Genomic DNA, 25,338 nt, shown 5'->3' on the forward strand with positions numbered 1-25,338 from the left:
CTGGAGTGCAATGGTGCGATCTTGGCTCACTGCAACCTCCGCCTACTAGGTTCAAGCAATTCTCCTGCCTCAGCCTCCTGAGTAGCTGGGATTATAGACACGTGCCACCACACCTGGCTAATTTTGTATTTTTAGTAGAGACGGGCTTCCACCATGTTGGCCAGGCTGGTTTTGAACTCCTGACCTCAAGTGATCCACCCTCCTCAGTCTCCCAAAGTGCTGGGATTACAGGCGTGAGCCACCGCGCCCGGCCCAAACACGCCAATTTTTAAAGATTTCAAGTAGACTGGGCACTTTAGCAGGAAAATGACTGAAACGTTCAGGTTCATCAGCTCTGAGATGAAGAGCACTTTCTTTAGCAGGTCAAGTACTCCTGATCCTTGGACTGGAGCCTGTCTGGCAAACAGCTGAGTCTTGATTAAGTGCCTTCATTCATTGATTCATTGATCCATTCCCTTTCTTTATTCAACGAATAGATCCCTGCTCCTATGCCCTTATTAAAGTGAGTGGCCCTGTGTGTGTTGGGGAAGATGTCAATCAGATGTGAACACAAGTAGCAGAATTACACCTGTGATTTGGTACTGTGATACGTTAACTTGAAAAAACTCACGATTTATAAATTTGGGAAAGCAGAGGAGGAGACTCCTTTAGAGGAGGTTACAGCCTGCAAGGTGGTCATCCCACAGGCTAGGAAGCGTGCCTCCAGCCAAGACCACAGACAGATAGGAGGAGGGGTTGGGGTAGGAGCTTTATGCTGAATGGGTTTGCTAAACATACATATTCAACAGATTGCAGGAGGGGCTATGAATATTCATGAAGGTAGTTCGACACATGCATATTGAATAAACAGGCATGTACCATTTGACCCATGTTTACTTTGGGGTGGAGACTTGACATTTAAATATATTACAATTAGGCCCTATTCGTCAAAAGGACTTTTCAGAAAATGAGGGCAGGCAAGTGCACAATCTCTGTAAACTGACCAGAGCCAGTCCATGGTCTTATCTGGAGAAAGTTGCTGAAATCAGCCTCTTGTCCAATGAAAGCTGTAGTTATGGCTGGTGGAACTGGTGGTCAGTCCCTCAGCCTCTGGGAGCTGGGAGAATTGTAGTTGTTTTAATATTGCTTATCTCCAGGCCATCTAGAGCTTGTTTAGCTGCTAGAGAAAAAGAACAGCTTGTGGCAAGTGTGGAGTGTGTGACTTAACCCTCACCTGCCATGGCCCGAGGTCCTGTTTATAATTTGACGCTGTATTGCCATAAAGAGTCTGCTCTGCCAGCCTTATGATCTCTATTTTAATGTGAATGCTGGTCAGTTGTTGTTTCTAAACTGTAAGACGGAGGGGCTTCATGAGGCGTGTCTGACCCCCCATCTCATCATGGCCGAAAACTGTTTTTAAGGTTTTTCTGGGGTTCCTTAGCCAAGAGGGGCTCTGTTCAGTCAGTGAAGGGCTGATTTCATTTTTAGTCGACAGAGGAAAGGTACAGAGAGCTCCAAAAGCACGAGGATGAGCCAGGAAGAGCCCCCATCATGGAGGCGCTAGGCTTGGAGGAGAAGGAGATGCTGCCCATAAGGGGTGTGTGTGGGAGGTGGAAAGACAGCACAGGGCCTAAGGCAAGAAAAACAACTCAAGTTTGATGAAGGCCAGAGAAGCTGTAGCTGAGAGAAGGAGGGAGCAGGCAAGAGGGGGGCAGAGAGACAGCCTAACACATAAGCTTCCTAGACCGGAGAAGGAGCAGTGCATTATCTGATCAGCAGCAGAAGTGCAGGTTCCAAGTTGCTTTATTTTTATTTGACTTTATTATTTTTTTGAGACAGTCTTGCTCTGCTGCCCAGGTTGGAGTGCACCACAACCAGCTAGTGTTTGTATTTTTAGTAGAGACGGGGTTTCACCATGTTGGCAAGGCCGGCCTCGAACTCCTGGCCTCAAGTGAGACCGGCGGCCTCGGTCTCTGGAGGCACTTATATTATTCCCATTATGTTGATGTGAAAATTGAGTTTAAGTAACTTCTGCAGGTCACACAGGGAAGTCAGGAATCAAATCCCAGGCTCAACTCCGTAGCCCGTCTGGTAACCACTATGCAATAAACACTGAGAATTAACAGTGCCTGTTCTCCTAGGAAGAGACTTTTCTGGTAACAGCTAACTACCAGAACCAGTTCTTTTTTTTTCCCCTGATAGCCCATTTTATTTTGCTCAGCACAGTCTTTCATCCTACTTTAAGGTATCACATGGACAAAATATGGAACGCTTCACCAATCTGAGTGTCATTGGTTCCAATTTTAGTATTCCTACTGCCTAACCCAGCACCCACACAGAATGACCAACACTTCACAACCCCGCCTGGGAAAGCCAGCCAATCAGCAACCGTCTTACTCCAGGAACCCCGCCTCCAGGGCCAGAGATGACCAATCCCTAAACATCCCGGCTAGTAGACGTTTACTAGTCCCGTAAGCCCGGCCTCCCCAAGCTCAGTCCCGAGGCCGCGTCTGACCCGCCGCGTGACCGGTGTCGGGTGGCGGCCTTTTCCTTGCTCACAGTGTCTCGGCCTAGAGTGTCGTTTCCGCGTTGGTTGAGGGGCGCGCGGGCGTCAGGGCAGAAGGCGCCCTGGCGGCAGCTCCGGGTGGAGTCCCACCCTTGCCGCAGCGCCGGGCGTTCCCCGGGCATTTTGGCTTCTGTGGAACACCAAGAAGTTGTCCTTGGCCGGGCGCGGTGGTTCACACCTATAGTGCCAGCACTTTGGGAGGCCGAGGCGGGCGGATGACTTGAGGTCATGAGTTCGAGACCAGCTTGGCAAACGTGGTGAAACCCCATCTCTACTAAAAATACAGAAATTAGCCTGTGGTCCCAGCTACTCCGGAGGCTAAGGAAGGAGGATCGCTTGAACCCGGGAGGTAGAGGTTGCAGTGAGCCGAGATCACACCACTGCACTACAGCCTGGGTGAGACTCCCTCTCAAAAAAAAAGAAAAGAAAAAAAAAAAGTTGGTCTTGTGGGAAGCCGCTGCTGGGACAGGGACAGCTCCAGGGGCGGCTAATTCAGGACCTTTAACCCACCTCTTCTTTTTTTGTTGTTTTTTCTTAGAAACAGAGAAGATAGTGGATCCCCATACCATTACCCACTAGATCCAGGGATTCTATATCCATAGGGAGGGGCACACGTGCTTCAGAGAGAATAGGTAGGAATTTGCCCCACCCGTTTTTATTTTTTGAGACAGGGTCTCTGTTGCGCTGGCTGGAGTGCTGTGGTGCAATCATGGCTCACTGCAGCCTTGATCTCCTGGGCTCAGGCGAGCCTCCCAAGTAGTTGGGGTTACAGGCATGTGCCACCATGACTGGCTAATTTTTCTTTTACCTTTTTTTTTTTTTTTTTGAGACAGTCTTGCTCTGTCGCCCAGGCTGGAGTTCAGTGGTGCGATCTTGGCTCACAACAAGCTCCTCCCAGGTTCACGCCATTCTCCTGCCTCAGCCTCCCAAGTAGCTGGGACTACAGGCGCCCGCCACCTTGCCCGGCTAATTTTCTGTATTTTTATATTTTTAGTAGAGACGGAGTTTCACCGTGTTAGCCAGGATGGTCTCGATCTCCTGACCTCGTGATCCTCCCGCCTCGGCCTCCCAAAGTGCTGGGATTACAGGCGTGAGCCACCGCGCCCGGCTCTTTTACTTTTTTAGTAGAGATGAGGTCTCACTATGTTGTCCAGGCTGGCCGTGAACTCCTGGGCTCATGTAATCTGTTCTCCTTGGCCTCTCAAAGTGTGGGATTACAGGCATGAGCCACCGTGCCCAGCCTGTTTTTTGTTTTTCTAGTAGCCATTCTAATAGGTATGAGGTAGTATTTCATTGTGGTTTTGACTTGCGTTTCCCTAATGATTAGTGAAGTTGAGCATCTTTTTGTGTGCTTATTTGCCATTTGTATAATTTATTTAGAGAAATGGCTATTCAAATCCTTTGCCCATTTTTTTCTGGTTTTGATCTCGTTTATTTTTAAATAGATTCGAGGTCTTGCTGTGTTGCTCGGGCTGGTCTGAAACTCCTGGGCTCAAACCATCCTGCCCCCTCAGCCTCCCAAGTAGTTACGACTACAGGTGCACGCCACCATGCCCAACTTCTGCCCATTTTTAAGTCAGATTGTTTTTTGTTGTTGAGTATAGGAGTTCTTGGATCTGGATATTAGCCCCTTATCAGATATGTGATTTGCAAACAGTTTTTCCTACTCTGAGACTGACTTTTTCACCCAGCAGATTGTGTCCTTTGATTGTAGTTTTAAGTTTTGAAGTAGAACAATTTACCTATTCTTGTTTTGTCTGTGCTTTTGGTGTCATGTGAGCACGCGATTTTAATGATAAACAGAGCAAGCACTATCTGAGCACTTCCCCTTCATAAAGAGGCAGCGCTCCCACCAGGAGGAGACTCAAATCCTGCTCCACACTATTCAACCCAGTTGTAAGAGGGACCACAAGTGTTGACAGCATCCTTCTACATAGTCTGCCACGGACACTCCCCACCAGCCAACAGTGTCATCTGCTCGAAGGATGCTGGAGGTCATATTTTTTGTAGAGATGGGGTTTCACCATGTTGGCCAGGGTGGTCCTGAACTCCTGACCTCAGGTGATCCACCCACCTCAGCCTCCCAGTGTGCTGGAATTACAGGCGTGAGCCACTACACCTGGCCAGCAGTAGCTGGTTTTACAAGCTTCTTGGCAACAGTTGGTGCCACTTTGTACTCCAAGGAGCGTAACTCAGATCACTGTCTCTGTAGTTTGGGTTTCTTCCCAACCTTTAGCAATGGAATTCATCAATTTCATTCTAGAATGTATTCTTTAGTGCTTGGTCTGGAAAAATGTGCTTGGCTTATGGACTAGGTTACTGTGCTTCATTTGAAATTGATTGAAATATTTAATTGAAATAACTGAAATAACTAAAATATTTCAGTGTGTTCATCCACTCTTTGACAATGTTCTTTTATAACAGGTAATGCACAGGGGACCAGGCAGGTATAACTCACTGGCCCAGGAAAATCCAATTTTTATTGTACCACTTTATTTCCATTCTTTTTCTTCTTTTTTGTTGCTTGTGTAAAATCATCATCCTTCACGAGTCATTTGTTCCAGCCTATACAGACTCACACTTTGTATTCACACTGGAATCCCACTGTCTGCTTATGCCAAGAATGTTTTCTTTCTTTTTTGAGATGGAGTCTTGCTGTGTTCCCCAGGCTGGAGTGCAATGGCACAATCTTGGTTCACTGCAACCTCTGCCTCCCGGGGTCAAGTGATTCTCCTGCTTCAGCCTCCCAAGTAGCTGGGATTACAGGTGTCCACCACCGTGCCCAGCTAATTTTTTTTTTTTTTTTTTTTTGTATTTTTAGTAGAGACGGGGTTTCACCATGTTGGCCAGGCTGGTTTTGAACTTCTGATCTCAAGTGATCCACCCTCCTCGGCCTCCCAAAGTGCTGGGATTAACAGGCGTGAGCCACCGCACCCAGCTGATAATGTTTTTCTGATAGTGGAGGACTCTGGAGTCAGACGGCTGTGTTTAAATCTAGTCTCTGCCATGTACTAACTGGAGGGCCCTAGCCAAGTTGCTTTGTCTCTGTGTGGTTTTGCTTCCGCATATGTAAGTAGGGCTAATAATGGCACCTAACTCGTACAGTTGTTGAGAAGATTCAGCAAGTCACATATAAAGCACTCAGTGCCTGGCACATAATAAGTGCCATGTATTATTTATTTATTTAGAGACAGGGTCTTGCTGTTGTCCCAGCTGGAGTGCAGTGGCACAATCACAGCTCACTGCAGCCTTGAACTCCCGGGCTCAGGTGATCCTCCCACCTCTGCCTCCTGAGTAGCTGGGACTACAGGCACATGCCACCATGTCAGGGTCATTTTTAAATTTTTTGTAGAGACAGGATTTCACCATGTTGTCTAGGCTGGTCTCAAACTCCTGGGCTCAAGTGATTTGCCCTCCTCAACCTCCCAAAGTGTTGGGATTACAGGCATGAGCCACTGTGCTTGGCCTTAATGTATAACCACAATCAGAATGATTGTATTAATACTCTTTTTTTTTTTTTTAAATTCAATGAAGCACTTTTAAGTCCATGGCTCATTTGAAATTGAAGATATAAGACAACAATAATAACCATCCCTTCCCCATGGCCAGTCACTATCCTGACTTTGGTATTTGTTATTTCCACACGTGTTTTCACACATTTACAACATGTGTATCCACAAGCAATATATGGTGCTTTTTATGAGGTTCTGAAGTGCCGTGGTTTGCCACGGTTACTATGGGACTGAATGATGAACGCAGAAATGAAAACTTAAACTATTTTAAAGAAGTGGTCGGGGGAAGAAGGCGGCTCCCTGCTTCTAGTGAGCAAAAGCAGCAGCTCTGAGCTTCTACAGCCCTTCGTATTTATGGGGTAGAAAGAGCAGGGAGGAGGAGGTAATGACTGGTCAGCTACTTAATTGATTACAGGTTCACATTATTGCTAACAGGTTTCAGATGTACCTAATCACAAGAAAACGGCGCTTAGGGCATGACTGCCCTCTGCATTCTTTCTGGGCGGCAGATGCAGTTTGTCAGTTTGCCAACATTCTGCATTTATGAGAACAGTTTGCTGTTTACTCATATAGGCTCCAGGATACTGAGTTCATCACGACCCTCACTCTTTCAGCCTGCAACGTTGAAGCTTTATATAAATGCACCATCCTGTCTGTATCCTCCCATACTGTGCTCTTTTCACTCACTGTCAAGTGTCTGAGATCTATTCATGTGGATCTATGCAACTGTGTGTCATGCATTTTTAACTGCCTTAAACTCACCATTGGGTGAATATACATACAGTTTATCTGTTCTCTTGTTGATGAGCATTGGGCTTTTTTAAATTGACGAGACTATTTATTCTTTTCTCCCCAGGCTTGGCTTGGACTCATCATCACTATCATCACCATCAATGGCTGAGCCCTCACTGTGCTTCCTGGGAGCTGGGCTCAGCTTCCCGCCTCCACGGGCAGTACAGGAGGAAACAGAGTCACCTGTCAGGATCATGTGGAAAGAGGCCAAGGGTGGATTTAACCCAGGTGTGCTGATGCTCAAGTCTGCTCCTAACCACTCTGGCCTTCTGCTTCCTCAGGAACAAATGCTTGGTGGGGGGTGTACAGGCCCCTGGCAGTCTCTGCTGAGCCCCACAGCCTGGACCAGGGCCTCCGGAGAGGCACAGTGCCTGGCTGCAGCTCACAGACGTGGCTTTAGAATGGCTCAGTTGGTGCTTTGGGTTGTTTTGGAACTCCCTGCTCCTCCAAGGATATTTAACAGCATTGGAGACTTTTTAGCCTGTGGGTTCCATCTCTGCTGGTAACACAGAAGGACCAGGGCTTTGGCCCAGAACCTAAAGGGCCACACTCATTTGCTCTTGGGTGGCAGTGAAGGGGTGGAATGGAGAGAGGTGATGAAAGCTGGGACAGAAGACTTCAGCAACAACCAGGGAGATACTAGAAAGCCACTCCCATGAGCTTGGAGGGACAGATGATCCCAGGAAGCAGCAAACAGTGCTGCTTTTGCTTTAATGTAAATTTGGCTTAGAACAATTTAGAATTTTTAAAATTCCAATCTTAGATCTCGTTCCAAAACCTTCTGTTTGCTGGTGAACTAACTAATGACAGATAATGGGGGCCACAGTGGCTCACACTTGTAATCCCGGCAGTTTGGGAGGCTGAGGCAGGCCAGTCGCTTGAGCCTAGGAGTTCGAGACCAGCCTGGGCAACACAGTAAGACTCCGTCTCTCCAGAAAAATACAAAAATTAGCTGAGCATGGTGGCACGTGCCTGTGGTTCTGTGGTTTCAGTTACTCGAGAGGCTGAGGTGGGAGGATCACCTGAGCTCGGGAGGTCAAGGCTGCAATAAGCTGTGATTGGGCCACTCCACTCCAGCCTGGGCAAGGGAGTGAGACCCAGTCTCAAAACAACAACAAGACGATGGGTGTCAGGGGAGTGAGCTTTCTGAATTTCTGCATCTCTCTGAGCGTCAGCTTCCTCATCTGTAGAATGGGAGAGGATCTGCCTAACAGGCAAGTAACTGACGGGCCTGGCATGGTCAGTCAATGGTTGTTACCTCCTTATGAGACATGTCTCACTAAACTATAGCAGGCTATGGTGGTGCAAATTCCACCCACTGCCGTCGAGTTGGTAGCTTTCTCAGTGCCGTAAAGATCAGGACCAGAATGAGAATGATGGGAAAAAGAAGTAGAGACAGAAGTCCCTACAAAGGGTCTCACTCCCCTGGGCCCAGCATTCTAGCGAGTTTCCTGTGTGGCCTCAACCCTCACCTAGGGTCCACTCTGAGAGCTGGGCCCACCTCACCGCAGTCTTCTCAGGTCATGAGCAGGTTCCAAGAGAAGCAGGACACGCACCAGCTTCCATCCTGGAGAGAAGTTCATTATACACGTAGGGTGGATGGTGCAGCAGCAGGAGCAGAGGAGTAATGCTGGTGAAGTGACCTCACTGCGTGCCCTAAATACACAGGCACCACATGATTGGAGAGGGAGCATCTGCAAAGATGGAGCCCCGCAGTGTCTGCGTTAGAAAAGCATTCTAAGGCTGAGGCGGGCAGATCACCTGAGGTCAGGAGTTCAAGACCAGCCTGACCAACATGGCAAAACCCCGTGTCTACTAAAAATACAAAAATTAGCTGGACATGGTGGTGGGTGCCTGTAATTCCAACAAGGAAGGAAGAGAGGGAGGGAGGGAGGGAAGGAGGGAGGCAGGCATTCTAGATAAGGAGAAACGCGGTGGAAGAATGGCCTCATCTCTAGGCAGCGTCCTGTTGCAGCTAGAGGCCCAAGACAAGTTCCATGGCTAGTCCCCAGTGCGAAGCAGCTACAGATTTAATGCAAGCCACGGGGACCTGACTCCATGCCACAGCTCGGGGTGGCCGCCTCCTCTGTGATGAACTGCTGCAAAAGCTTTCTCCTTCTGTTGCCCAAAGGAAAGCCAGACTACAGGCCCCTGGACACCAGGAAGGGGTGCTGATTTCTTTATTTATTAGACTCAAGTGCTTTAGTACAGAATGGTACAGAGATGATATATGTTTGTGCTTCAATACTTTCAAACACTGAGATTCTGATAATTTTAGGGTAAACAAGTTTCAAGACAGACTAGCTTTTTTAAAATATCCTTTTGATAAATTATTTTCATATAAATAACAGAGAGAGGGAAACCAACATCTTCGACAAACAAGGTCCTGAAGCATGAGCACTGTTTGGTCCGAGGAAGGGGACAGAACAAGCAGTGGGAGTAAGATACCCGGAGCAGGTGCCTGCGGTTCCGTCCTAAGGAAATCAGGTCGTATAAGTTGGGAGGGAGACGGGGAGAGATCTGACGACTAATTTCAGTGCAAGGGGAGATTTCAAAGCCTTGAGAAGAGAACACCACAATGCAGCGAGCGGAGAGGGCGGGGAGCAGGCTCTGAAAGGGAGGTGGAAGTGGCGCCGAGCTCGTGTACAGCACTTTGCAAGGACATCACTAGACAAGTAATACACACATGGCTTGCGGGAGGTCAAGGGCGGCGAGGGGGCTGGGCAGGGGACATTTTTGTGACTTCCACTGTTATATTTCACGACAACAGCAGCAGGACAAATGGTGTGCTCACCACTGGAGAATGAGAGCTGCTGAGTCTTGAGGATGGCGAGACAGCCTTTCCTGCATTTGCTGCTTTAGTTTCTGCTTTAGAGCTAAGTTTTATACAGAGAATAAAATGACCATCTTCTCTTACAAACACGATGACGTATGACCCCACATGACACAAAATAAGGTATTATGAAGTATCTGAAACTGAGGATAATCTGACTGAAGATGCTTGCCGAGAGGGTACAGGGTCTGTGTGAATCCAATGGGCCAAGAACCTTCTCCACAGCCACAGCCCTCTGTTCAGGTACCTCCAGAACCCATCTGTTCTGGTTCATTCCTGACCCTTGAACAAAGGCTGACTAGGGAAAATGAGCTGTTGGGGTGATGCCTGGGGACAGAAGGGCCTGGGCCACAGGCTCCGGACTGTTTTTCCAAAGAGATGGAGGCTCCCAGCGGGAGTTTGCTTCTCACCTGTCGGGGCACTGTGACTTAGACTGGAGGACTTCCCTCAGGATCACAGCGCTGTGGACACAGGCCGGGGAGGAGGCAGTTACGGGCTGTGGAGGAGGACGCTGGCCTGGCTTCGTGCGGACACCCCAGCCTCCACCCACAGCCACACCACTGGGGGCATGAGACACTGGGAAAGGCAAAGAGGTCTGTTCCACCTCGGACCTCCTGAGATGTCCCGATTGTCACCTCCCAGGTTATTTGGATGAGAGCAGGCACTGAGGGGTAGAGACTGGAATGAAGATAACAGATTAGTCCTCAGTGTGAAATACTCCAAGAACACAGGCATCTCTATGATTCTCAACAAGGACAGGAACAACCCCAAACAAAGTTTTAAAAATACCCACATTTCTACCGTTCCATACCCAAGCAATGTGCACATGTCACCCAGGGTTATGTACAAGGTCACAAATCTTAAATAACGGGGAGGAGGCATCCATTCATCCTAACAGTCCAGAAACTTCTCCTGCTGCACACCAACTGCACATGAACTTCTCCTTTCAGGATACATATGTAAGATACTCTTTTAAAAAAACACAATGCATGATTTTCTTTTGTTTCAAACAAGAAGAGGGCATCACTGAACACGAGAACGCAGCGGCAACAGTGCCGGCCAGGGCGTGCAGGGCTGGGGAGGCAAAGGACGCAAAGGAACCGAGGCGGGCGGTGGTGGGAAGCTGTGGACCGCTGTGGGATGGGGCGTGTTTGGAGGGGCGACTTATTTTTTTAACTGCTTATTTCTTCATCTGTTTTATTCAGTTTCTTCAGCGTGTCCAGCAGTTTCTGTGGGGTGAGGATGTGCGTGGATCCTGGAGGAGGCAGAGAAGACAGTGAGCTTGCCAGTTCTGGTTTCTAACACTTTTCCTTTCCTGCGCTTCTCGACTGCCAGATCTGCACCCACCCCCCTCCCCCACCCTGGTCTGGGTCTAGTGGAAGCAGGGAGGGGAGCGGGGGTTGGGATTGGGGTCCCGTTGCAATAGGCCTGGGAAATATTCGGGGGCTGTGGATAAACAAAACACATCCTCTGGCTCAGGCAAGGTCCCAGGCTGCACCAAGGAACGAGCCGCCTCGCCATCAGGGTGCAGAGCCATCTACAGGTGATGGGCAGTTGCATTTCTAATTCACTCTTAAACTCCAAGTGAAGCCGGGGAGAGAAATTCCAAACATGGCAAGGGGGAAAGGTTGAAAATGGAGCCAGAGTTGGTAGGGGGACCATGTGTGGAAAGCACGGTGCCTGGGAGAGGATGCTGACAGGCAAAGCCCCCTGGGAGAATCCACTGACCTCTGGGAGCCAGCCAGTTGGTACTGCCCTGGTGGGTGGGACCTCAGGTGTGAGAGGGAAAGGGCCAGGGGACCTGAGGCCTTACCTTGCAGAGACCGCGTATTGTAAGAGATTAGAAATGCTTGCAAAAATTTAAGCTAATGGAATTAGATATACTTCTACTGCAAAAATAAAAATAAAAATAAATGAAAGTCTTTTTCATAAGGAGAGAGAGACAGATCTAGTAAGTGCAGTAAAAAAAGATGCATGGGTCGTGTGGTTTGGACATGGACTTAAACAGAACAGAGGTGACTGGGGTGGTGTGTGGGTGAGCATGAGGCCTGCACACATGCAGCAGTGCGCTTCAAAGAAAGGTCCTGGTGGGAGAGAAGAACGGAACAAAAGAGACCCGTACTTGAAAATGTGCCTCCCTGGAGACGTGGCAAAGGAATGGGCCTTCATGGGAGCAGAAACCACTGGATGCCAGATTTCCACCTCAAGGGCAGGAAAAGAAGGCTTTGGCTGGCTCATTGGGCATGACTCCAATACCAGGGTCCCTATGCATTTGACCGCTGACTACTCGCTCAGCTGACCCAAGACTGCTGGAACTGCAGCCCTTCCTGGTCACTCCAGACTAGCAGAAACTTGGAAAGCCCTCTCTGTTCTTCCAACATTCCCTTCTCTGCAGTTCAGGCCCCAGCTGCCCACTCCTGGCTGAGCAAGGAACTTGTCCTCAGATGGATGCCCTGTGCATGCGGCCTGCAGGGGCCCTGTGCTGGAAAGCTGACTCATTATTCTGCAGACCCGAGGCTCCTTCAGCAAATGCGATGCAGGTTTCAGGAGTGTGTCCCTGGGCTTCTTTATAGCACTCCTTTCCCCTGAAGTCCACTCATTTCTGTGACCTTACCACTCCTCCTGCTTGTCCTAAAAGAGGCCAAAGGCTGATGTACAAATGAGAAGCAAGGACGCACATTACAAGGCTTGCCCCAGACTCTGAAGAGTGAACCATTGCCAGGATGGGGGGCCTCCAAATTGCAACTCCATGTAGCCCACGTGTCCAAATGCTGAAAGACGGCCTGTCCTGCAGAGTGTGGGGATTCGCTTGGGAGCTTCCTCGTTAAAGGCAACAGCAAGGAGCGCATGTGCCAGAGAAAACATCCCCGAGGCCCTCCTTAGCCATCCAAATGACTCCAGGAAATAACAGGGCAGACTCATCTTACAGGATGCATCTGAAGGAGTTCCTCTGATCAGATGCTGATTCCAAAGTCCTCCCTGTCCTTGCTGATATGTAAATCTAGGATTTGGGGGAGGTCAGACAGAGGTTAGGGAATTAATGCACTAGAAGTCTCATATTATCTAATCACTGACCATTCATTGCTCCCAGTCTTGACTGAAGAACAATTCTAGGACTGAGTACTGGAGACAATCAGTGAAGCCTAGGCAACAGGCATGGGCCTAGAACTTCACCTGTGTAGTTTCTTTAAGGGAACCAGACTAGCTGGTGTAAATGCTGACCATTAGAAAGCCAATTCTTCACACTCGATCATCCGTGTTGTTTTAATAAATTGGTCAAGCTTCTCACCACTATAAACATTGCAAATTAAGCTGAGTGAGTCCATCATCCACATTTTGCACACGTTCTCATTTTGAATCCACAGATGACTGACCATATTGGTTTTCCAGAATACAGCAGCAAGTGAGCTCTATTGCTCTGAGGGTCTTATTTAGTCCCTATAACTGGAAGATTATGAAATGTAAAAACTAAGTTGGTCTCTAAAAACTAAGTTGAGGCCCATCCACAATGACTGTGTACATGTTTTCAAAGCTGTGGGCCAGACACAGCAAGCTCTGATGGGACAAAATCCTTCTTTCTATGCGGACAGAATCTGAAAACCGAAAGTGTTCTTGCAGGCTAGCTGGTCCAATCATTCTTGAGTTTGGCTGAAGCAGACCTACTGACTCAGAATATGCAGGGTGGCGCCAGAAAACGTGTACGTTTAAGAGCAGCCCAGGTGAGTATGATCATCAGCCAGGTTTGGAAAACTGGGATCCGGCCCTCCCCTCTCATCCTACACACAGGACACATGAAGGCCAGAGTAGTCAGGTGCTTGCTCAGGGTGGGTGGCACAGACAGGAGAAGCAGTGCCTCCAGGCTCCTGATTCTCGGGACCCTGTGGCCCCTGGGAGGGGAGGGGAGGGGATGGGCAGGTGGATGCTTAAATAGCAGCCAGGCAATACGTGGGCCTGAATTCAGATTCAAATCTGAGTCCCAAAGAAAAATGAAACGTACCTGATCCCAATCTGGAATGAAGCAAAATAATGTATATAAAAACCCTCAGACTTTCTCCCAAGTGGCCCCCAGGTACTACAAAGATCTGATCCAGTCTTCAGCTCTCTCTCATTTGCTTCTGACAATCTCTTGGGTACTCCCCAGTGAAGAGTACTTTTATCATAAACCAACCAGAGCAGAGAGGTGAAAATCTAATCAAAAGATTTCATTTCTTAGACAATGTGGAGGGATTGGTGAGGATTTAGCGAGAGTTGTTGGTTAACCCTGACCTTGGGGGAGCCAGCCTCAGCTACAGGAGGGAGAGGAGCCGGGAAGAGAGGGTGTGGCACCATCACCCATGCACAGTGTCTGCTAGGAACGCTCTCATTTGCTGCAGGAAAACTCATCCTCTCTTAAAAGACATGTTGGGCCAGGCACAGTGGCTCATGCCTGTAATCCCAGCACTTGGTAGGCCAAGGCTAGAGGGTAACTTGAGCTCAGGAGTTCAAGACCAGCCTGGGGCAACATGGTGAAACCCAGTCTCTACCAAAAACAGAAAAAAATTAGCCGGGCGTGGTGGCGCATGCCTGTGGTCCCAGCTACTAGGTAGGCTGAGGTGGAAGGATCGCTTGAATCCAGGAGGTCCAGGTGCAGTGAGCTGAAATCATGCCACTGCACTCCAGCCTGGGTAACAGAGTGAAACCCTGACTCAAAAGAAAGAAAAAAGACACAAAAGATATGCTGTCACAATGCTGGTCTTTAGGACACTCAGGTTTTCTGATGATTGGCACTGTCCTGCACTTTGGTCACCTGGCCGATCACAATAGAAGAGGGCAAGTCAGACCTTAATCTGCTTTCTGACCTCACTGGTATTAGGGTTCTGTGCCTTGCTTAACTGAATGCTGTAAAGCCCAACACCACTCAGCAAATGATTTCAGAAGCCAGGAATATACGGAGTCTGTTTACTTTTTCTCTTTGTTTTGATGGCAGCTGAGACCTACTGTGCTGATCAAATATAACGCAAAGGAAAATACTCTGCAAAGCAGCAGCTTGTTCTGAAGCAGGGAAGCCCAGAACTCATCCTAGCAGGAGCTTTTGCAGTTTGAGCCTGTGATTCTTTCAGATGCTGCAAGTGGTCTGGTATTGCTGCAGACTCGACTGAACATTTGTCTTTCTAGAAGTCTTAAAATACATACTGCAGCAAATCCATCCACCTACCTGCAGTCTGCACACAGAACCAGATGTCTCTGATTTACAACCTATCAAGGTGCTTCTAAGGAATGTTTTTTTTTTTTTTTTAAAGAATGGCTTCTATTCACCACATACTGGCCTTGCTTTATAGGGACGGCCAGCCCAGGCAGGATGGGAGCTATAGCCCAGGGCTATAACCAGGTCCACTTTCTGCTTTCCCAACTACTTTCAGTTCCTTAGCACACTGCTGCCCTGACGTTCATGTCAAGGAAGGGAGAGAGGAGGAGATAAGGAGTGTAGCCTTCTGTTCCTACCTTTAGGAGGAAGCATCATTTTCCTTACATACACAAGCAGCTGCTGATGCCACCTAGCCAAGGTTCTGATGGGCCATTCCCCTGAGGCTCACCAGAGAGTGAGAGAGTGGGCAGGACTGCATGGTTTGAGGCACAAATCGTAATCACTGAATGTGCAGAATGTCAGAGGTCCTGCATGCCTGGGGGCACTGCGATCCAGCTTCCCTGTGCTCCTATGCTATGGCCGAGAGAGCGAGGGTATCTTCCTACAGCCATACCGGTGCCCATGGAGGAGCTGGGGTAGAGGCCAGTCCTCCGGGCTCTGAGTCCAGGTCTCTCTCCACTGCTCATGGGGGACTCAAGCTCTGTGACTCACTGGGCCACATCTCAGCTCAGGTGAAGGGGCTTTTCAAGGGTCCATTGTCAATAATATACACAAAGTCAGGTACACAAAATATGGCCTCATGACAGAATGTATAACAAGCTAAGGAGTCACCGATGTGATGATGGAAGTCTGCCATTTAAACACATAGGAGGTTCCCATCATATCTGAAGGATGGAAAGACAGAGGAGGGAACGAGGACAATTTTGAAGATCAAAATTTGGATAGTCGGCTGTGCGCGGTGGCTCACGCCTATAATCCCAGCACTTTGGGAGGCTGAGGCACGCGGATCACCCGAGGTTGGGAATTTGAGACCAGCCTGACCAACATGGAGAAACCCTGTCTCTACTAAAAATACAAAAAAAATTAGCCGGGCGTGGTGGCACATGCCTGTAATCCCAGCTACTCGGGAGGCTGAGGCAGGAGAATCGGTTGAAACCAGGAGGTGGAGGTTGTGGTGAGCCGAGGTCGCACCGTTGCACTCCAGCCTGGGCAATGAGAGTGAAACTCCATCTCAAAATAATAATAATAATAATAATATAATAATAATAATAATAATAATAAATAAAATAAAATTTGGATAGTCTACTAAGCAGACAACAGGTTCTGGGTAACAAGCTTGGTGGGAGACAGAAGATGCTCTCTAAAACCACACAGAGCATTAATAATAGGTTTATGCTGGGCACAGCGGTGTGGGCCTGTGGTCCTAGCTACTCGGGAGGTGGAGACAGGAGGATCTCTTGAGGCCAGGAGTTTGAGGCTGCAGTGTGTTGTGATCACACCTGTGAAGAGCCACTGCACTCCAGCATGGGCAACACAGCAAGACCCCATCTTTAAAAAAAAAAGAATACATTTCTACTGAAAGGCTCTCGGACCTTACCAAGGGACTTCAGTGGGAGAGAGAGGGGTATGACTACTCAACTCTTGAAAGGATCCACAGAATTAAAAGTAATTACTAAAAGAGCAAATGACTTGTTAAGTGCTGTTTCCTACAGAGGAACATGAAACAAAAGCTCTTCCCACTAAAGACTGGAGCTCCCCAAGGAGATGGCGGCTTGTGACCCAATTACCCCTTATCACTTATTCCTTGAGAAGTGCCTGTCCTAGGAAAAAGGTATTCGCACCATCTGTCCAGCTGCCACTGACCTGGGGTCTATTCTGTGTTCCCTGCCAAGCTTCCCTCATGACCAGCCATCTCCACCACCGCCTGCCTTCCTGGACAAGGTGTTCCCCGAATGTCCACTGGCCTCGCTCTCAGACCCCCACACCCAGCAAAATCAGGACACTTTAAATTCCTTGTGGGGGCCACAAATTCATCCCAGACCAGCAGGCTTGGGCACTGTGCCTCAGGCATCCCCCAGAATTCCAGCTCTCTCTCTGACAACTGTTCACAGCAGTCATTATCGTTTTTGGTCTCTGCCCAGTGGCCTGCAGGCGTCTGACTGAGCAGTGTGGAACCCAAGGCATGAGTGAGCCAGCAGGTCGGAGCCCGGAGGGTTCATGGCAGGGCTGTGAGGGCAGCACTGGACACATTTTCAATCGGTGTTGAGAACTGCAAGCATTTTCTTGTTGAAACAAAATCAAATAAATAATAAACTAAAAAGGAAGAAATAAATAAAAAGAGTGACGGAATAATCAAAGAAAGCCCTTCAGAGTGGAAGAGTTTCTTTTCTGTAATAAGCTGCTTTTACTTTGTTTCTTTGGCTCTCACTCCATTGTTGGAGCCTGATCCTCAAAAGATACCCTAGAGGACTCCCTGAAGTCGGGGTGTCTCAGGTCCATGAGAAATTTGGTGGGAGTAAGAATGTGAGTAGAACCTGTGGGAGAACAGAGGCCAGCTGACTGCTTGAACAAAGGTACGTCACAGGAACATGCCAACTTAGGCCTACATTTTATGCAGTCAATGAGGTATGAGAAAGCAAGACACACACATGCGTGCATGCATACACACAAGCGCACACACACAAGCGTGCACGCACACACATGGCAGCAAGGCGGCTGGCATGCACAAAGCAGGGGAGGCAACACAGCGGACGTCAGCTGTCTGTGCGAGGCCCCTCCATGAATCTTCATGGGCAACTTCATACCCCCAGGTTCCCACCTCCCAATATATGGAACCTCAAGTCAGGTCTAAAGATGAAGGGGAAGATTTACACCCAAAGCCTGGCTGTGACAGCTTCTGTCCAGAAAAGCTGTGTTTGAGCTCCAGAATTACTCCCTACATTCATGCAACACATATGCAAGCAGGGAGCAGAGGGCTTTCTCACCGGGGCTACACAACAGGAGGAAAAACAGTTATGTGGAGAGCTGGTGACCTGACATGGGAAGCTGGAGGGCTGCGGCGGGGAGGTACAGTCTCTCCACTGGATTGTGCTCTCAGAGAGGCGGCTGACAGCCCCAGATCCATCTTGAAAAACCCAGGAACAGTCATGTGGACTGGTCCATGGAGTCTGCTCACTTGGATACCTTGGGGGGGTGCTGTGACTTACTCACCCCAAATTGGAGGTATAAAACCGCCACTTGTTATTGAGATAATGACTATGCCTGGGATTAAGACCAGTGGTGGGCACCTATGGCAGAAGGTCAGCGATGCCTCCCAGCCGGGGCAGCTCAGGGCCTCTCCCTGTAGCAGTTCATGTGTAAGTGGCCTGAGAAGCCATCCTTGGTCCTGGAGAGTATAATTCCCCACTGGGTGAGAAGCATACCCCTTTCCAAATGGCGGCCAAGAGCCTTGGCCTCTTCCTGCTCAGCGTGAGCCTGTTTCCACTGCGAACAGGGCCCAGCCAGGGTAGTGAACATGACAGCTTCTTGCCAGACAGTGTTGAGAGGGCCCCCAGGCTGGTGGGTTCCCTCCATTTTGTTAAGTGCAAAACAGGACAAAAAGAGAGGCATCTGGAGAAAGCAAGACTTTTCTTAGCTCATTCATCTTCTTCCAGCCCTAAACATCATAGAAGCCCCCAAAGGCAAGAAAAAGGAGAAAAAGCTCCTGCTGTGTTAAGTCAGCTCCTACGAGTCGCTTCCTCTCTTTTGGAAAATGAACAGGAAATACGAGAAAGGGCATGGCAGAGCTAGAAAGTGGTTGGAGGTGTCTGGGGGAGCCCTGAGCAGAGTCCAGTGGTCAGGCAGTAGTTTCAGGCAGCACCTGCTCACAGCTGTCCGTTCATCTCCACCTGACAAGTGAAGAAGGCAGCGACTGACTGCCATTCACTGCCCATTTCTGTCTGGGCATGAGGCCAATGCCAGGAAACTGACAGACCTCATCTTGGGCCTAGTTCAATGCTGTGAGTATTACTGATCCCATTTTGTTGGGTAAGGAAGTGGTTGGAGAGCTCGAGCCACTTGCTCAAGGTCCCCCACTTGCAGTTTGCAGAGCAGGAATCTGAGCCTGAGTCTGCCAGACCCTGCGATCAGGCACTTCCTACCTCATGAGGCTGCCTTCCACTGAGAGACGCAGCAGGGCAGACCAAGGAGGGAACCCTTGGCCCCTAGCTTCTGCTGTCCACAGAGACTGCGTTTTGTGGGTCAAGGGAGTCTATGACAGAATGCGACACCAAAGCGTGGAATGGAGTTGAGGTGCGATGCGGCGGCGCCTTCCGCTGGAAGCATGGCCACTCACCTATCAGCACCTCCCACTTTCCGTTGGCCTGGGTCACCTCGTAGGCGCAACGCATCTCATTCAGGCTCACGCCCCCAAGGATGAAAATGATGAGGCGGGGGCCACTGCGGTACTCGCCTGGGGCCTTGTTCTTATGCCAGTGCCCATAGCGGGCGCTGAGAGAGAGAGAGAGAGAGAGAGAGAGTATGTCAGTCAGTTTATCTGCACTCACGGCATCTAGTGCTTCATACCCCAGTGGTTTGTTTACATATTAGGTCTGTACACTTGTGCCCCAAACAGAGTAGATGCCTAGTTTGTGCTGGCTGAATTTCACTGCAATGCAATTTTCAAGTGGTCTGGTTCCCAGGAGAAGAGTCACTATGAACGCCTGTGCTGCTGTGACCTTGTCACTCTTAGAAACATGCAGGCGACAGACAGGATCAGTTCAGCTCTGAGGTTTTGCTGGGTCAAGTTCAGTAGCATCCCCCTGCTACAGGCTTATGCAGACATCTACCCCAAGTCATGCATGCCTCTGACCTTGCCTGGGACACTCTGCTGTTAGTGCGCAGTGATGACAGTCTAAGATCTGCCTTCAGGCTGGCACACAGATCCCCTGAAAACATGTACTGAGTGAGTGCCTCTTGGAGGCCAGGGCCTCCCCAGTACCACATCCCAAGGAGATACAGGCCTTGACCAAAAGGTCGTCGTTGAATGGGGAGGTAGGGAGAAGGAAGTGAGCCCAAATCCTGGTCTGAGGAAGAGCTCTGTGCTATAGGGCCAAGCACAGGGAAGCCCTGGAACCCTGCCCAGGCACCACTGGGGAGGCTTCTCCATCCCTGAGCTGCCTTCTTGAAATCGCGGCGAAGCCAGGCAAGAAGAGTACTTCAGTGGTGGGGCTGCTCCCAGAGGGGCCTCCCTCGGTCCCCGGGTTTCCTTCAATAGCCTTTACCTTTGACTGAGAAATAGGAACAGATGGGTTGTTCCCAGGTTAAGAAAATGAGAAAAATGAGATGAAAGGAGCAAGTCCTTTCTGGCCACTGCAATGCATCACCTTTCTTCCTGACTCATGACAGCCTTACAGTCACTTTCCAAACCAGGAAAAAGCCTGGGGCACCCTTTGGGCCAACAGAGAATCTCACGGTCGCTTTCATTCCTTGGGCAATCATTTGACATCCCGTTCTCATCACCCAGCCTGACTGTGGCGCTACTGGGGATTTTGTATTTTATGCCATGTTTGGCAATTTTCGTTTTGCCTCTGCTGCCATGAGAAGGGCTGCACAATGACACAGAGGCTGCCACAGGCCTCTGGCCCAGCTGAGGCCAAAAGTGAACACAGAGAGAGGAGACGCAAGAGAGAAGACAGGTGGGGAAAGCAGGAGAGGAGGGACAGAGACGTGCACATCCTGGGGTGCCAGGAGTGGCAAAGCTGCAGTGTCAGGGTTGCCCTCTCGAGCTGATAACTCTACCATCCCGAGTGCGTGCTCAGCCCTCACTGTTCTCAGGAGCCACTGTGTGGAGAGACCACATGTGTTACCCACTCGTCAGCTGGGGGACATGTGGGCTGCTCCACACTTGGACTGCAGGAGTAAAGCTATGAACGCTGATGCGCTGCAATTTTAAACAAGGTGGTGAGGCAAGATTGGAGAAGGTAACACTTGATTAAAGACCAAAAGAGATAAGCGGCAAGCCATGCAGACATATCTTTTGTTTGTCTGTTTGAGACGGAGTCTTGTTCTGTCACCCAGACTGGAGTGCAGTGATGCAATCTTGGCTCACTGCAACCTCTGCCTCCCGGGTTTAGGCAATTCTCCTACCTCAGCCTCCTGAGTAGCTGGGACTACAGGCGTGAGTCACCATGCCCAGCTAATTTTTGTATTTTTAGTAGAGATGGGGTTTCACCATGTTGGCCAGGCTGATCTCAAATGCCTGACCTCAAGTGATTCAACCGCCTTGGCCTCCCAAAGTTCTGGGATTACAGGTGTGAGCTACCGTGCCCAACCCATGCAGATATATCTGGGGACAGATAATTTCAGGCAGAGGGAAAAGCAAGTGCAGTGGTCCTGAGGCAGACGTGGGCCTGACTGTTCGAGAAGTGTGAGGAAGCTGGCATGGCTGATGCGGAGTAAGGGAGGGAGGTGTGAGGGATGAATCAGAGAGGAACAGGATGCTGGAGGGGGAAGGGCCGTGGGGCCACTGTGCAGACCTGGCCCACGCTGCAGCTGTGGGGAGCAGCAGCGAGAGGGTTCTGGCAGATCACATAGCCACACAGTGGGACTGCCGCAGAGCTGACATCCAACCAGAGCTGGCCCCACTGTCCTTGCTCAGGGATTTTTACCTACCTGACGGCGGTCGTACTGAAGGAGGCAGAGGATCGGGTAGAGATATAAGGGTAGTGCTTGGTGTCAAGTTTGTCCTCAATAGTGTCCTAGAAGGAAAAGAGACAGATATTAGCTTGCCATCTGTCTGAAAAATGCTGACGGGAACCAAGGCCAGATGATCTGGAGAACATGTCACTTGGCAAAGCCATGGCCAGGTTTGCAGCAACCAGAGCTCCCTTCCCTGCGGCCAGAGGTGCCTAGCACAGGGCTCAGTTATAGCAGATGCTTTGTAACTGTCTGCTACACTGAGATAGCCTGCTTTTTAAGAGAAGTTTTTCCTTGCTTCTCTTCCAGTTTATTCACTTTCATAACCTATGTGAGGTTTTATAAATGATGCATTCTATCCAATAAATTCCTGATACTTGCCATCAGCCTTATAGAAACCAGGCACAAGCAGTCTCTCCTGCACAAAGGAGTCCTACCCACTCCGTTTTTCAAGTGTCTAATTATCTGGTGGGTGGACTCTCACCATCTACCTCCTGCTGCCTAGAAATCCACACTCTTCCTTACAACTCCCACATGAAGCCTACACATGTCTCTTTAGGGGACTGGAGAGGAGGGGGAGCAAAAGGGAGCAGAGAACAAAGGAGGGAATGAGACAGAGGGGTTGGCTATCCCAAGAAGCAAAGAGATATAATTGGTTTCTAGATGTTTCATGTTCACCCATCCTTTTAGTTTGTGGATTTTAAAAATGGGAGCTGACTCACTCTATATATTTAAAATACATTTATATTAATGTACAATTCAATAGAAACACCTGGGCTGCCAGGAATTAACTAAGGGATCCCGAGAAAAACCCCCTCATTCTCTAGACCCTAGTTTTGTTCACCAATCAAGTTGGAAAGATCTAGTGGTGCGGGATTCTATGCAGGGTCTCTTCCCGCTACAAGGAGAGAAGGGAGTGACCCCACAGGGCTACGGTGGTGGCCACCACCTTATACACCTTCCAGCCAACAACTGCAAAAATACCTGCTGCGCTAGAGGCTCTGTGCAGACGACACAGCAGCTGAGGGGACAGGACCAACAAACGAAAAGGCGACCCGAGGCACCGAGCGGCACATGTGCACTAAGGAGTCCAGGGGAGGCCTCCATGTGCTGAGTGCTCAGACAGATGGGGCAGCAGATGGAAATGGTGAGATTCAAGAGGGGCTTTGATGGAAAGCAGGATCTGGGAAGGGAAGTGGAAGGGTGAGAACATGCCAGGCAAGGGGCTGCTTTGGCCAGAGAAGCAGAGTCTGATTTGCTGTGTGTGGAGGCTCAGGTAGGGAGCAACAGGAGGAGGGCAGGGCAGGGCAGGGCAGGCAGGGCTGCACTGGGGAGGTGTGCTAAGCCACCTGTGTGGAGATACGATGTCACTCATCTGACCTTTGAGATGCACCTGGGCCCCACTGGATGCGGCACCCTAGAGGGGTCTCTGTTATAGGAGCTGAGTCCTCCAAGACATAACGACAAATAGATCTGGGGCTGTGCTTCACAGTCTGTCAGCTCTTCATAAACCCGCAGGGTAAGGGGCACCATGAGGGCTGAAGGAGGCCTGGATGGGAATCCTCAAGTGGAGGCAGCACCCGTGAAGTCAGTGGCACCTCGCAGCAAGTGAAGCTGGAAGCATCCAGGCCGACAATCCGAGGGCCCTGGGCCTGGTTCTTCCTCCCCACGCCCCAATACTGACCTCCATGATGTCCTTGATAATAGGAGTCCACCGTGAGAGCTGGTAGGTCTGCTCGCTGATGCGCTCCTTCCGCTCCGGCTTGCTCCGGCGACGCAGTGTGGACTGCATGCACACACACACCAGGTGAGAACCAGAGTCAGGGCCACTTGGGCCCTAGGTGACCTCTGCTACTCTCTAGAAATTCTCTGAAGGACCCCAGAGGCAGCAATGGCAAAGAGTAATGGGGGGGATGGTTTTCCTTGGAATAGCCCAAAATGTGCCCTTTTGGGAACCTGGAGCAAACTTGTTCTTTAAAGTCATAAAAAGGCCGGGTGTGGTGGCTCACACATGTAATCCCAGTACTTTGGGAGGCTGAGGTGGGCGGATCACCTGAGGTCAGGAGTTCAAGACTGGCCTGGCCAACACAGCGAAACCCTGTCTCTACTAAAAATACAAAAATTAGCCAGGCATGGTGGCGTGCACCTGTAATCCCAGCTACTCAGGAGGCCAAAGCAGGAGAATCGCTTGAACCTGGGAGGCAGAAGTTGCAGTGAGCCAGGATCTCACCACTGTACTCTAGCCTGGGCAACAGAGTGAGACTCTCTCTCAAAAAAAAAAAAAAAAAAAAAAGTCATAAAAAATGGCAAACATAGGTCAAGTATGTAAGTGCCACTAGAAAAAAAAACAACTCCAGGCAGTTGAAAAAGTAGTTTGCTGCCTGTTAGAGGAGGGCATACTACTTGGAGCATGCCGTATTGGATTTCGGCAGCATGGTTGTACTGAATGAATGCACATCTCCATTCTCATTTTGATCCCTCTTGTGAGCAAGGGTTTAAAAATGCCAAACTCCTGCTAGTTACAGGGCTATGGTCTGGTGGCACTGGAACAGTTTTGTTTATAAGATTCCAAAGGGAGAATATTTGCAACCCTAGCTTTGTCAGTGCTGTGCCTATAGAAGATAAGCACACAGTGGGGCTGCGACATACAAGGTTCATGACAGAGTCCTCTGCAAGGGTCCTGGAGGCTTCACCCCACCTCTTCTAGAGCACATACACGGTCCAGGCCTCCCAGATAACCTGCCCTGACTTGGCTCTGAACCAACCCAGTGCAGTAGACTCAAAGGTGGCCAAACTGCTAGCTCTAAGCATCATATTCTCATCTTCACAGGGGACGCTGAGGCTAAGCTGTCCAAAGGTGAGGCCAGACGGACCCTGAGACAAGACAGATAAAACAGCGGGGACCCCTATTATGGTTTGGTTCCAAGACAGCTCAGCTTTCATGACTGTGAATGACTCACTGCTGTTCAGGTCTAGTTCTTGGCTTTGTGCCTCTAGTTTATATATAGCTTTACACCTTTATCCTTCTGATTCCGTGTCTCTCTCTCTCTTGACGTACGAGTGTGTATCAGAGGATGCTGTACGTCAGTCAGAGAGCAGAAGCAGACAGATCTGCCAGCTCCCCTCCCGCCTCCCCCCAGAACCTGAGCTGGCCTCTTACATCGGTGACGATGGGCACACCGAGGTGAGCCATGTTGGTGATGATCTCACTGTCCTCTGGGGGAATCTGGGCGTGCTGGATCAGTTTGTTCAGGTTTTCCTCTGTGATGCCTGAGGGCACAAGACACCCGATCACCACACACAGCCCCCATGCACCCAATGAGACAGGCTGGATGGTGGCCCTTCTCCCCTCAGGGTTAGTGGACATTGCTCCTCTAACTCATCAGCTTCACTGTCGGTGAGGACAACATGAGGATCCCGATTCCCCTCCAGCCACTCTGCCTGAGTGAGGACCATCAGCAGCTGCTCCTCACAGTCTGTGTTTCCATCTGCCCCCTGGCTTCTCAGCAACCCCTGCCCACCCGCACCCTGAGTCAAGTCAAATTGGATGAGAGTTTTATTATCTATCTTTTGGACATTCCTGGGCAACTGTGATTGAACTGGGTAAAAGTCAGTTCTTTAAAGGCAGAGATTACCAATGTGATACAAGTCAAAAATACCTGGTGGGCAGAGCTCTGGTAAACTGGCCACCAGGCCAAGCAGCTTTCCCTCCCTCCCCAGCCCTGCCCTCTTCCATCTACTCCATACCATTTATTAACTCTACAATGACCGGGGGACATTCAGCCTCTAGCTGCAATGATCTGACTACACTGTATTTCCCCAAACAAAAAGGGCCCCTGGGATCTTCTTTCCCTTC

At 49.7% G+C, this 25,338-nt stretch overlaps 1 protein-coding gene and 1 long non-coding RNA gene across 6 annotated transcripts in view; one reads left to right on the top strand and one right to left on the bottom strand.

Moving 5' to 3' along the window:
* The window catches only part of LOC111545906, a 34,809-nt gene extending 18,948 nt beyond the window's left edge, over window positions 1-15,861 (top strand). For 2 of the 3 annotated variants that reach the window (XR_004228469.1, XR_002732581.2), the window contains exons 2-4: window positions 6,914-7,077; window positions 9,201-13,401; window positions 14,649-15,861. This is a non-coding gene — a long non-coding RNA (uncharacterized LOC111545906). Of the gene's footprint in view, window positions 1-2,887; window positions 2,942-6,913; window positions 7,078-9,200; window positions 13,402-14,648 lie in introns of those variants that run through there. The other variant, XR_002732582.2, reaches the window with a different exon arrangement.
* STXBP1 (syntaxin binding protein 1) overlaps window positions 9,006-25,338 on the bottom strand; it is a 77,704-nt gene continuing 61,371 nt past the window's right edge. For 2 of the 3 annotated variants that reach the window (XM_023217086.2, XM_023217087.1), the window contains 5 exons: window positions 24,643-24,752; window positions 23,167-23,268; window positions 21,459-21,544; window positions 19,141-19,295; window positions 9,006-10,937 (listed from right to left, as the gene is read on the bottom strand). In XM_023217086.2, coding sequence (XP_023072854.1) covers window positions 10,855-10,937; window positions 19,141-19,295; window positions 21,459-21,544; window positions 23,167-23,268; window positions 24,643-24,752 — 536 coding nt within the window. In that variant the 3' untranslated portion in view covers window positions 9,006-10,854. The remainder of the gene's footprint in view (window positions 10,938-19,140; window positions 19,296-21,458; window positions 21,545-23,166; window positions 23,269-24,642; window positions 24,753-25,338) is intronic. The other variant, XM_023217088.2, reaches the window with a different exon arrangement.

The sequence above is a fragment of the Piliocolobus tephrosceles genome, chromosome 14 (assembly GCF_002776525.5).
Source record: "Piliocolobus tephrosceles isolate RC106 chromosome 14, ASM277652v3, whole genome shotgun sequence".
In the NCBI taxonomy this organism is placed as follows: domain Eukaryota; kingdom Metazoa; phylum Chordata; class Mammalia; order Primates; family Cercopithecidae; genus Piliocolobus; species Piliocolobus tephrosceles.